The sequence below is a fragment of the Miniopterus schreibersii genome, assembly GCF_964146895.1.
Source record: "Miniopterus schreibersii genome assembly, chromosome: 11".
Classification (NCBI taxonomy): domain Eukaryota; kingdom Metazoa; phylum Chordata; class Mammalia; order Chiroptera; family Miniopteridae; genus Miniopterus; species Miniopterus schreibersii.
The window spans coordinates 61,056,991-61,069,659 of NC_138111.1; the positions used below are offsets into that span (position 1 = coordinate 61,056,991).

The 12,669-nt window shown below is 47.7% G+C and overlaps 2 protein-coding genes across 6 annotated transcripts in view; one reads left to right on the forward strand and one right to left on the reverse strand.

Annotated features, from left to right (window-relative positions):
• MOB3B (MOB kinase activator 3B) overlaps nt 1–12,458 on the reverse strand; it is a 179,537-nt gene extending 167,079 nt beyond the window's left edge. For 2 of the 5 annotated variants that reach the window (XM_081151498.1, XM_081151494.1), the window contains exon 1: nt 9,530–9,754. The gene's annotated coding sequence lies outside the window, so the exon portion shown is untranslated. Of the gene's footprint in view, nt 1–4,274; nt 4,344–9,529; nt 9,761–12,412 lie in introns of those variants that run through there. The other 3 variants (XM_081151497.1, XM_081151495.1, XM_081151496.1) reach the window with 3 other exon arrangements.
• On the forward strand, nt 4,167–4,790 carry IFNK (interferon kappa; the record flags this gene model as incomplete). The annotated part of the gene is made up of 1 exon (XM_081151499.1): nt 4,167–4,790. The coding sequence occupies one exon, from the start codon at nt 4,167–4,169 to the stop codon at nt 4,788–4,790; it is 624 nt and encodes a 207-aa protein (XP_081007625.1).
• Nucleotides 12,459–12,669: the final 211 nt, after the last annotated feature.

The window sequence follows — 12,669 nt, forward strand, 5'->3', positions numbered from 1 at the left end:
ACAGGATTAAACTTCAAAGCATATTACAATTTTTTTAATCTTGTTTTGGCAATTAAAAAATATATATATATAAGTCCCCCATCTCCCAAGCTGCATATCGCCCATGGAAGTGATCCAGGTCTCGCTTGATCTCTTTGGGGTTTGCTGGGCACTCAGGAGGGAGCAGCAAATAAGCCAGCCGTTGCCCTTGCGCTCACAAAACCTAGTGTTCAATGTGGAGACAGATATCAAACCAGGACACACACCAAACTGATACCTGTAGCTACTTCATGGGAGGCCAGGGGCATGATGTGAGGCTGAGCTGGTAGGCCAAGTTTTCACGGTATCTGAAGTGTTAATATCCGTGTATTACTTGTGTAATCATTACACATTTCTACACCAGGTACATCACTCAGAGAAGGGCCAAGCAGGGGGCCCCTGGAGAGGCTGATCCCAATGCGGGGGGCAGGGAGAACCAGAGAAATGCCCCGTTGATGGGGCTTCAGGGTTGGTCCGGAGCTAACAGAGCTGCACACATCTTGGTGGGGACTGTTGTCTCCATGTCCTGTGGGAAGCGCTGCCAGACATAGACACGGGCGTCCCATCTCTGAGCTCTCTGCTGGGCCCAGTCACCGCCTGACCCCAATGGAATGACTTACTTTCCTGCACTGAGTAACATGATCAACATGCTACTCTCGAATGGTTTGAAACTTGCCTTTCCACAGAGAGCAATAAATCTTACCAGAAGATGCCAAATGGCCCTGAGCTGAATCATAGTTATCTTGTCTAGACTGAAGTGTCTCACTACTGTTTTGTCAAACAAATTGTGTCTTGCCCATTACTGTTAACCGTGCAATCCACGTGCACTTCCCACGGTTCCCTCGACAACAGGGCAGCCCCTGCTAAGCAGCTTCCCCACCTCCCCAGGAAAGCTTGACCACAAGACATGCTAGAGAAATAAGAACAGACGTTGTGAAACATTAGCCATGCCCACACACATAGCACACTAGTGACATACTGGGCAGTTGTGACAAATTTGGGGACAAAAAGGTTTCCTTACACTGTCATTCTTTTCAATTTTCTGATTATATTTTGCAATATATTGAGATGGTATGGCTTTTATGGAGCAGAGGTATGACTAGTGACTGATCATCCAATAACGCTTCTGATCAGAGTCACTATGTGTGAGTGCGCGCACGTGTGTGTGTGTGTGTGTGTGTGTGTGTGTGTACTATCTTGTTTTAACATGGCAGGCTCCCTCTTTGCAGTGTGCATGGTTGTTAGGGACATGTACACAAGTACAGCCAGTGCAGAGACATGCATTTGAATGCACCTGTGCATGAGGTACAGGGTTAGCAGAGGACAAGCTTCCTGCTAACTTCATATCTGAGTTCTGCTCTAAGGCCAATGGGAGCTTGCATTGGTGAAGAGGGCTGCCAGATTAAATAGGGGAAACCCAGCTAAATTTGAATTTTGGATAACCAATGAATGATTTCATAGGTACATCCCAAATACTGCATGGATGTTCTGTATTTTTATTTGCTAAATCAGACAATCCTAACTGTGGAAGAGGGGAAGAGATGCATGTCAACGATCTTTTCTTCTTTCTCATGAATGCTGTCGACATCAGCATCAGTAACATTTATAGGACATGGGGAATGAAGCCCAGGCTCCAGGGAGGGCCTAGACATTACTCCTGCTCCCTGAAACACTCAGAACATGCCCGCCTACTCAATCATGGACACTCTGAGGCCCTGGACAGCAGCTTATTCCTGCTCTTCAAGACCTTGCCCAGTGACTGGCATGTGCTAAGTGCTAAAAACACAGTTTAGAGTAAATGAGGATATGGTGTGGAATGACTATAAAAGCAGGAAATTTGGGGTGAAGGGAGTGCAATGACAAAACTGTACATGGCAGAAAATACGGGGAACTTAAAGAAGGTTAACAACAGCCATTAGTTAGAAGTTGTTATGTGGGGTATATATAAGAAGGTATAGCCCTCAGGGGTGCTTTGCACTTTATAGAGGCTGTGTGTATAATTATAAATAAATGTGTATATTTATATAAACATATATGTTTTTAAATGAAAAGTTGCAAGAATAGTAAATTGAACTCCCCTGTATTCTATGTTTAACTGTATTGGAACCGAGTCTCAGAAAATTCACATTTCCTTTTGAAGTTAAACATGAAAATGTTTAGAATGAAAATGTTTAACTAAAGTAGTATTGGTCCCACTGAAGGTGCATAATGACTTTTCTTTTTTAATGTATCCCATTTTAAAAATAGTTTGCTTTATTAAATAAGAAGTGCTTGCTCACTATACAAAACTTTAAAGATATAAGTAAATAAAAATACAAAAATAAAAATCACCCATTATTTTTCCAGTCAGAAATGACTCAAGAATTGTAGCATATACATGTCTAGACGTTTCTGCACATATAACCATATTTGTTAAATATATAACATATGTAAATATATAACAGATATGGCATCAGGCTCTATATACTACCATATAAGCTTGTTTTTAAGCTACAAAATGAATCTATTCAAGTGTCCAAATATATTCCTACAACATAATTTTTAATACTTGCACGGATATTTTAATCGATGAATTACTTAACCAAGTACCTATTGCTAAAAATTTCAATTGTTTTCTACTTTTTGCTGTGAAAAACTTCCTGACAGCAAAGTCTTTAATGACATTCATCACGGTCTCTTGAGCATAAATTCTGAGAGAGAGAGAGAGAGAGAGAGAAAGATTTGAAGATTCTGTACATTTTCAAGGCTTTTGATACACATCAGCATTTTGCTCTCTATTAAGGTTGTGTGAAATTATATAAAAGATCACTTTTTCCCACTTACTTTTCCAAGTTAGTCACCCCACAAAATCTGTGAAATCAGAATTTATAGAGAGAGAGCATTTAGAGTAATACATGTAGTAAGTTTTCTTTTCATTGGAAACCAGTCCAAAATCAGAATTTCAAGAAATCTCACTTGTCCACAATGAGTTTTGGTACAGCCAACTGCTTTAAACAACATTTTAAGCCAAATTTCCAATCTAAGTCTGCCATAGTTGTGGAAATGTGGTCGCTTACCATTCCAAAATGACTTTATTAAAAATTAATGTAGTTCTCTTTTTAAGATGATAATTGGGCTAGCCTTGTTAAATGACATCTTACTTCAGTTTCCTGGAGAAAGGAATCCATTTGCCTTGACCATGACGGAAGAAGGTTATTTAATCAAACAAAGGGAAAACCATCATTACCGTGGAAATATGGGTCCAGGTGTAAAGTAGCTTGGCTAAAATGGGTAATCACCCACTCACACACTTCCTCAATGAAAAACAAACAAGAACAAACAAAAACCTTTACAGTGTCAACCACCTCCAAAGAAGAAGGGAAGATAGCTGAGTGTAAGTTTTAAAATACTGTCAAAACCATACCTAGAAGTAAAGAAAATGTATGGCACTACAAGAGAGAAGTCAATGAAGCAGAAAAATACTCCTCCATATCCAACCCCCAAGAGGACTCTATGAAAGAAATCAGAGGCCTGTGAAATGCAGGCGGGGATGGAAGCGCTGGCTTGGTTTTAAGTAAAGGAAAGGATAGCTGGGGAATATCAACATTTCCTATGGGCAGCAGAAAACCAAGCCGCCTTATTCTTTTATTTGATAAGTGCCATGATCAATTGACCAACTCTGCTTTTGATCTTTTTTGAGATTCAGGAAAATCAAATAAAAAGAGAAAATATCCAAATATAGAAGCGTAATTTAACAAGATTAACCTTACAATCAAATAATCATAATCATTTGATCAATGTCTATGATTAACTCAGTTCTTGGAGGATCACTCTTATGTAATAGTGTTGGGTGAGAGTATAGAGAGTCACACCGCCTTCAGTTCTTTCTGAAATACTCTGCATTAGTCTTGCTATGACGATTCTATAGTAGTGCTATGGATCATCCCGGCACCTGAGAATTTCCAAAGTCAGCGTAGTCACCCAAAGTGTAAAAAAAAAAGCCTCAGAGGTAAAGGAAAGGGGCCGAAACCCTGAACATCATAATGACAAATAAGAAAACTCCTCCCCACTGAAGATATTCAGGTGTATAAAAGGCACACAAAGGCACCTTTAGACTAGAACAGCGTCCTTAACCTTGAGTCTTACGAATCTTCTGGCTCAGGAGGAAAATGAACACCATGCCTGATGTGATTCGACAGCGTCTGTGGCCCGCGTGCCTTGTGGGCCTGTTCTTCACAGGCACCCTCTCCCTGGACTGTGACTTGCTGCACACTCACCTGCGTAGAGTCATCTGGCAAAATCTGCGGCTTCTGAGCAGTCTGAGCAAATCATTTCCTGTGGAGTGCCTAAGAGAAAACAAAGCTTTTGAGTTGCCCCAAGAGCTCCTATCCTATACCCAGCCTCCGAAAAGAGACATCAGGGAGACCTTTTATGAAATGTCCATGCTGGCCTTCAACATCTTGGCTCAGTCCACCTTCCAGTCCACCTGGGAAAAGAACCACCTGGAACAAATCCAAATCGGACTTGACCAGCAACTGCAGTACCTGGAACAATGCTTGAGAGAAGAGAAGGAAAATGAAGACGAGGGAGCGACGGAAGAGGGGGACAGGAAACACCCCGGAACGATGATGCCCCAGCTGAGCAACTTAGAACTGAGGAGGTATTTCTACAGGATAGGCAGTTTCCTGAAGGGCAAGAAATATAGTCGCTGTGCCTGGAAGATCGTCCGAGTGGAAATCAGAAGATGTTTCTACTACTTCCAGAAATTCATAGCACTACTCAGGAAGAAATAAGGTAGATTTTTAAAACTAAAATTCCGTTTCTCTCCAAAATCCCTCCCCCCCTTTATTTTCTTTTAAGAATTACTGTGCTATCCTTTGAGCCCGCCCTCGGCTGGCCTGGTGGTGGTGTATGTAATGTTTACTGTCTCTAACGTTTGGCTTCGCAACATCAGCCGCATTCGCCTAAGAGAGGTAATGCCAGCCATCCCCCGGGTGACCCAAGAGTCTTGTTACAAAGTCCTGAGGACAGTTTTAAAGGAACAGGATTCCCTCTGCACCTTCTAGTCTCTGTTCTTTCTCTTTTCTATTTTGCACTTGCCTTGAATGTCACCTTCGAACTTCACCAAGCCAATGGCTAGAGAATATGGGTCAGAGAATTTTTCAAAATGTAACACCTCAGTGACATAACCCTCTAGCTGCCAAGGTTGCTAAGTCTAAAGCTCAGCTCGTTTAAAGAGCTTATACAAACTTCCAGAGTTAAAACCCTTCCTTTCTCCCCCTTCTCTAAAAAAAAAAAAAGAGTTTAAAATTTCTGGCCCATTTGTTTCTCAGCTCAGTTTGTTTGAAATGATACAAAGCTCGTAGGATGGTATTTTATTATTTTAAGAGAGTGAAGATCCACTCTCTCATATTGGATGGTTGAATTAGATGACCATTAAGCTCCTGTTCAACCTTTGAGAGCCTATGATTCTAATGCAGAGAGCACTGTTCATTCCTAATTCATATTATTTGATTTCTAAATTTAAAGGCATGGAGAATAATGCAGAAAAGTGTAGTATCTGCTTTCACTGTTCTATGTGTCTGCAATGAAATGCCCACAGTCATACTATGGAAGAATTTCACACTGGATTTTCCCAATTAGAAGATCACTTTCTGTCTGTTATGGAAGTTATTCTAATAATACATGACACTTTAATATATATATATATATAGGTATATGTATATTTTAATATGTCTTTATTGATTTCAGAGAGAGGAAGGGAGAGGGAGAGAGAGATAGAAACATCAATGATGAGAGTCATTGATCGGCTGCCTCCTGCACGCCCCCGACTGGGGATCGAGCCTGCAACCCAGGCATGTGCCCTGACCGGGAATCGAACCCCGATCGCCTGGATCCTAGGTCGATGCTCAACCACTGAGCCACGCCCAGCCCGGCTTTAATATATTTTATCTTTAAAGAAGCTATTTTGTACCCAGGTTACCTAGAGTATTTCCCTAAATTTCCTCATGTGGTTCCTCGTGTGTATTAACCCGCTGTCTAGCTGACATGGGCTTTCTCTTCCTTTCTCCTCCAACCCGTTTCAGAATCATCCGTCTACCTTCGAGCAAGAACACACACAGAGACTGTGGCTACACAAACTCACAAAAGAGGGTGAAATGCGCCTGGTTCAGCCCCTGGGAGACATCGCCTGCTATTTGTTTTAACAGTGTGCTGCTAAATTGCTTAGATTCAAGATTCATCCAAGTACAGGACTCAAACAGTATAGCCAAACAGAGAAAGTCTTATGAGAAAACTGACACAAATTTCAGTCAGAAAGAAATGATTAAAAGACCAAGAACAAGTGGTGGATCGTGGTCTGCTGGTTATCAGTGGAAGGGTCAGACCGTGAAGTGAGTTAGTATCATCCACTCAGTAAAACAGCTCATCAACTGTTGTTCTATGTGGAAAACAAACAAACGGGAGCACCACAAGCTGAAAAGGAGTCGTGGTGCGAAAGCTACTAAGCAGAAAGTACACGCTGGGTATTTTCCATGAATTTCTCTAATAACGCCTTTGTGCGGCCTCCCTAATAACTCTGCTGGGGTCATGTCAGTTACTTCAGTAATTTATGTGTGCAGTCTTGCCAACTGTTTGCTACACCAGAGGGAAGAGAAGTGGCACTTCGAGTCAATAAAGGTCACCTGATTGCAGGGCAGGGGCAGGCGTCGGATCAGAAAGCTTGTACCAAGAGCACCTCTAGGCGGAAAAAGGAACAGGGCCACCGAAAAAGAGGCAAGGACACAAGCCGGCATCACTCCCAAGGAAGAAATACTACAGACAATGTATGTTCCTTCTCATTTTTGATTAAAGAAATGCAAAAGAAGACAGTAAGATAATCGCCTGCCCTCAGAGACAAAAAGAATGACGCTATGGAGTGTAAGTGGGGAGGAGCATACAGGAGAAGTCCTGTCTGTTGCTGGGGAGAGGGTAAACTGGCACAAGTTTCCCCCAGGACAGAAAGGCAATCAAATATCCTAAAAAGGCAACAAATCCTTTGCCCTAGTTATCCTATCTCCAGGAGTTTAACCCAAGGAAATAAATGGATAACACTGCTCACTGGAGCCTTGTTCATAATATTCCTCCTCCCTTTGTTTTCATTGTCACTTCTCTGTATTTTCTATAATAATCTGGGGAGGGGGAGTGTTAACTGGAAAATTAAAGAAACTGTAGAAGCTTATCTTCCACCACAAGCATCCTGCTTTCCTTACTGGGGTGTCTGGGACCAGCAGTGCCCGGTCACTGTCAAGGATGCCTTGGGGCATTTCTTGAGCAACCCAGGTCCAAGCCACTTCTCCCCTGCGGCTGCTGCTAACTTTCACAGGAATCCTTCCCCAGGGATCATTTTCATAATGAAGTGTTTGTAAAGTGTCTTCAGGTGCTTCAAAGAGTTTATTTACTTTTTTCTTTTGCTGGTCCCACGAGTAATATCCAGAAATGGCTGGACAACGTGCTGTGTGTGTCCACCTTGCCGACTTAGCAGGCTCCTTTGTTCTTCTGTACTAAGTGTAAGCTCCAAAGTTCTGTTAGGTCAGGTAAAGGGAAAGCTCCCAGAACTGCAGAGCCAAGTGCACGTAAAACGCCTGAGTGGCTACACAGGTGGCAACCCTCCTCCTTTCCCCTGGCCTGGGGCAGGGATTAAAAGATGGGAGATAAAAGAGGGTAACAGTCTCCTTGGATGAGGGGCAGATAGGATCCCACAGAAAAAGCTGGCACCACCAGCATATGCAGAGCTGTTGGTATATTAGCAACAGGTGCCCAGACTCCGCCTCCCCTCAAAGGCAAAGGGGCTTTCTGGACACCATCGGAGGACCCTGCCTTCTCAAAGTGGCTACTCTGCTTCTTCTGCCCTAGTGCCTTACTAAACAATCCACACTCACTAAGAACAGGCCCTACGTGTAGGCATCTAACTGGTGAGGGAGGGCAGGGCAACAGGGCCACCTATAATCTAACCGGCCCACCCCTGCCGGGCGACTCCAGGCCAGCCCCAAGCCGCAGGTTCGCAGGGCCCCGGAGGCGGGAACGCGGCCTTGGCGGCGTCTGGTCTGCGCCCTGCGCCCGGGTCCTTCTAAAGGCGGCGAGGGGACCTGGGTTTTAAACCCGAAACGCTTCGCGAAGTCAGAATCCCACGTTCATTCTGCAGGGGGCACCTCACCACTGCTCTAGGCAAAGGCGTGAGGCTTCCTGGTTACTTCCCCCGACATTCTCCCTAAGGCCACTCGCCTGCTCGGCCACCTCTGGGACCCGGCAGACCTCAGAACCTCGGCTTTCCGCGGCTGCAAGTGCCCGGGTCCCCTTCGGCTGCGCCGGCGGCGGCCCGGCCCCACGCCCGGAGGCGGAGACCGAAGTCGCAGGAACCCACCCGAGGCCACCCGGGCCTGGAGCGCAGCCCGCCCCGCCGCGCTCCCGCTCCCGCTCCGCCGAAGGCGGCACCCTGGGGGGCGCGTGTGGAATACGATCCGCGAAACGCGCCCTGCGCCGCGGGCGGCGGAGGCGGGGAAGGAGCCTCTTTCCCCCGCCCTCTAACCGCGGGCGGGTGGGGCGGTCTCGCGGGTCCGAGTCCCCGGCGCGGGGGCTCCGCCCGGAGGACGCTGGGGGCTCCCTCTTCGCCCAAAGCCCCGCCAGATGCTGGAAAGGCGCACAATAGGGGGGACGCGGAGAAACAAAAGGCCGTTCGCCACGACCTCCCCGGGCTCCGTGGCGCGGTCCCTGGGAAGGGACGCCCGGGGGAGAGGGGATCCTGACGACTTCGGGGTGCTTACTTCCTTGCCGGCGCCGAGGGCCGGCCCTTTACCCTTACGGAGGGCGCCGAAGGCGGGGAGGAGCAAGCCAAGGAAAGTTAAAAGGGTTTTCAGCCCTTTTCTCAGTAGAGGGAAAGGGAGGGGCTGGGGTTCCAGATGTTTGACAGTTGTTGGCCGTGGGGTTCGGCAGGATTTGCACCCCCCTTCCACACCCTTTCCCCCCAAGATGCATCAACAGTTCAGGGGGCCCGGCCGGCGGAGCGGAGTTCCTCTTCGCAGCCCCGAGCCGAGCCTCCTGACTCACGCTCGAGGCGCCCCAAACGTCGTGCCCTGCCCAGGCGCACTTTTGCAGAAAAGTTTGTCTTCCCGCCACCCACAGCCCAACACGCACCCTGCAGTCATCTGCGCTTCGGGATGGGTCCGGGGACAGGCTTTTACCCCGAAAGAAGATGGATTTTACTGATATATCGTTTAGAATCAAGGCCCCGGAGCCCAGGGTGGGGACCTGGAAGGGCGCACGAGGAGCCGGCCAGAAGCCAAGTCGTGGGCAGGGGTCTGAAGCGCATTCCGGCCCCGGAAGCGCGCGGAGGGCGGGCGGGGAAGCGGGGTCCGCCACCTCCCGCCCCCGGCCCCCCCTCCCGCGCGAGTCGCCCCCGCCCCCAGGTGCGCCGGCACCTCCAGCCTGGGCGCGACCGGAGTGAGCAGCTGCGGGGCGGCGCCACCTCCCTCGCTTGGAGCGGGCTCTCACTCACCGTGGGGTTTTACCTTCAGCCCGGGGCCCCGTCGGCTTCCTGCGCCCGGTAAACTGCAGCCCGCGAGAGGAGAGGGTGAGCTCGGGCCGGAGGGGCGACTCTCGAGGCTCCGCGCCGGGAACTCCGGGGCCAGGAGCGCGCGGGGAGCGGGCGCCGGGCTCCAGCTGCAGCCGCTCTGCTCCAGAGCGGCCCCCGCACGCACTCAGAGCGCCGCTGTCGCGCGGGGCGCCCAGCGGGGGCCTCCTGGCGGCCGCTCGCGGAACTGCAGCTCCGTGGGGGAAAGCAGTCAGGTCGCCTTTGGGTCTCTTCCCTCGGGCAAGAGGTGGCGAATGGACAGCCAGCCTGGGCTCACAGCCTTAGGGAAAATACATTGACCCTCAGGCCAGGGCGGCGAGGAAGATGTCAGATCAGAAAGAATGCGTTCTGGGTCCACAAGGCCACCAAGGGACCTAGAGAGGGGGAAATCCTTTATCTTCTCCAAGATTTTCTGTCTTGAAAAATGCCACGGACTGCCTCACAGAGGGGAGCATTAATCACTGGGAAATACTTTGAGATTATGCCGGATTTATTAGAGCAACCTGGGAGTAATGAAATGAGCATGGCCTGTGAAGGCCAACCCACAGCCTGCCACTTTCTACTTGTGTGACCTTGGTCTATGACCTATAAGCCTCAATAGTCTACTCTGTAAATTGGGGAGAGCACTGTCTCCCTGCAGGGTGGTTGTAAGGGGTAAACTAAACATAGAAAGTATTGCTAGTTCAAGCACGAGTCATTAAATGTTAAGCTTCCTGAAGAAAAGAATGTCTTTCACATCTCATACCCCATATGATTGCATCTTAATGCACACTGCTTGGGGAGTACCAAATGGCTAAGTACTGCATTTTACAATTCTTACTACGCAGTTTAAAGAGTTATGAAAATAAGTTAAATAAAAATTAGGACATGTTAGAGAAAACAACCCTCCCCTCAAAAGTGGTTTCCTCTACAGCTAAATGAGGACCTCTAAAACCACACACATCCTTTGCAATATCAAGTTATTTCTGGTATTAAAAGAAATATTTAATATATTGTCATGGTCTAACGGTATCAACCCTGGATTAAGTGATTCCATTTAATTCTGTGTCACTTGGGCAGTGCAAAGGTATTAGAGATGGTGAGTGTAAAACTAAACATGAGAAAGAAAGAAAAAAAAAAGATACAAAAATCCAGCCACTAAGCAATGTCTCTGTTCATCACTAAGTAATGCAATCTCATTTCCAAACTGCTTCAAATCCAAGTCACTGCTTTTAAAGTTCCTTTTGACCTTTTAGCCTCATAGCAAGCAGTGAATGTCATCATCCAGAACAATTAGGAAGGAGTGTCTCTTAATTACTCCAGTTTACCTCTAATAGTCCTCCTCTGTCACTCAGTAGTCCCCAATTGGGAGGAGGCTGTCACCTGCCCAGAATTCTCATTACATGATCTTTTCTGTCCTGTCCAGAAGAGAGGAAAAATAAAGTTTCTTGCCTCAGAAACTAAGGTAGAACATTGAGATCCAACCTCTACCCTTGGAGACAGGTTCACCCTCCAGGGTGCAGATGAGCAGGGCTTGCAGGGCAGAGGGCATTCGAGTCTAATCAGGAACCCAAATGGAACTGTCTCAGCCTCTCTCCTCTGGTTCCCCTTGCTTGTAGGGAAAAGAAAACCTTTATCCCACTTTCACACCCTCAGCCCTTAGCGGCTCCTTCCCCCGGGGAAGCTGGCGAATGGGAGGAACTGTGGTATTTCCTGCATCATTTTTACCAGTGAGTGGGGTCAGAGTGATGAATGGGGCCCCAGCCCTCACCCACCCTGTCTAGCTTCTCAGCCTATTACCTGGTGGCTGGAGGAACATAGGCCAGCATTTAAAATTCAAACCTTCCTTGGTCCTCCTGTGTCTTGGTCTGTTCAGGCTGTTATAACAAAATACTGTAGACTGGGTGCCTTATAAACAAGGGAAGTTTATTTCTCACAGTTCTGGAGGCTGCGAAGTCCAAGATCACGGCACAGCGGATTCAGTGTTTGGTGTAGGCCTGTTTTCTCATAGACAACTTTTTGGTTTATCCTCACATAGAGGGGGGGAGGGAAGCTTTCTCCAGCCTCATCTGTCTAGGCATTAATCCCATTTATAAGAGCTCTGTCCTCATGACCTTCCAAAGGCCCTGCCTCCAAATACCACCACCCTGGAGTGAGGATTCAACATATGAATTTTGGGAGGGCACAAGCATTCAATCTACAGCCTCCTGGGCTACATCTCAGTCTCAAATCCAGCTTTCATCAGAGCCTTGCATGGGTGTTACATAGCGAACTGGCTCCATTATGAACTGAACAAAGATACTGTTTCTCGCTGGCGACTGATCCTTATGCCTATGCTTCTTTGCTTCTATAGAAAAGCAATCTGAAGGGAAAGGGTGGGGGAACGGGAGGGTTCAGGTACCAAAGTTCACCCAGCCCTCCACCTCAAACTTGTTCCAGCTGCTGTCTCCCCCCCCCCCCCCCCCAGTGACTGGCCACTCCAACCTTCCAGTTACATTAGGCCCCAAATTACAGAATCATCTTCAACGCTTCCCCTTTTCTAGTCCACCACTCACCTATCAGCAAATCTTGTTGGTTTTACGTTCAAAGGATATCCGAGAGCAGACCTTTGTCACCACTTCCCCAGGTACCACCCTGTCTAAGCCACAAGTACCAACAGCCTCGTAACAGCCCTGCCCCTTCTCTACGCCTAGGCTCCCTTCCCAGTGCGACAGCCAGTGCCGGTCCCTCACAATGTGTGCCACATGTCACTGCTGCTCAAAACCCTCCTGTGCTTCCCGCCCGACTCAGAGTAAAGCCCACACAACCACGCGCCTCCTTATTGCTCACCTTGTCTCCTTGTCCCCCATCGCATCACAAACTCCGCGACATCCCCACTGCCCTCTCTGGTTCCCAGGAATGTCAGCTGCCACTGTAGGGCCTTCCTACTTCCTGTGCCTCCGGCCAGGAACGCTCTGACCTCAGATACTTCATGACTTGCTAGCTCACCTCCTGCAGCTCCTTGCTCAGAAGTCACCAGAGGCCCCCCCTTTCAGCTCTATTTAAAATTACAATCACCCCTTCCCGCATTCCCTGCTCCAGTTTTC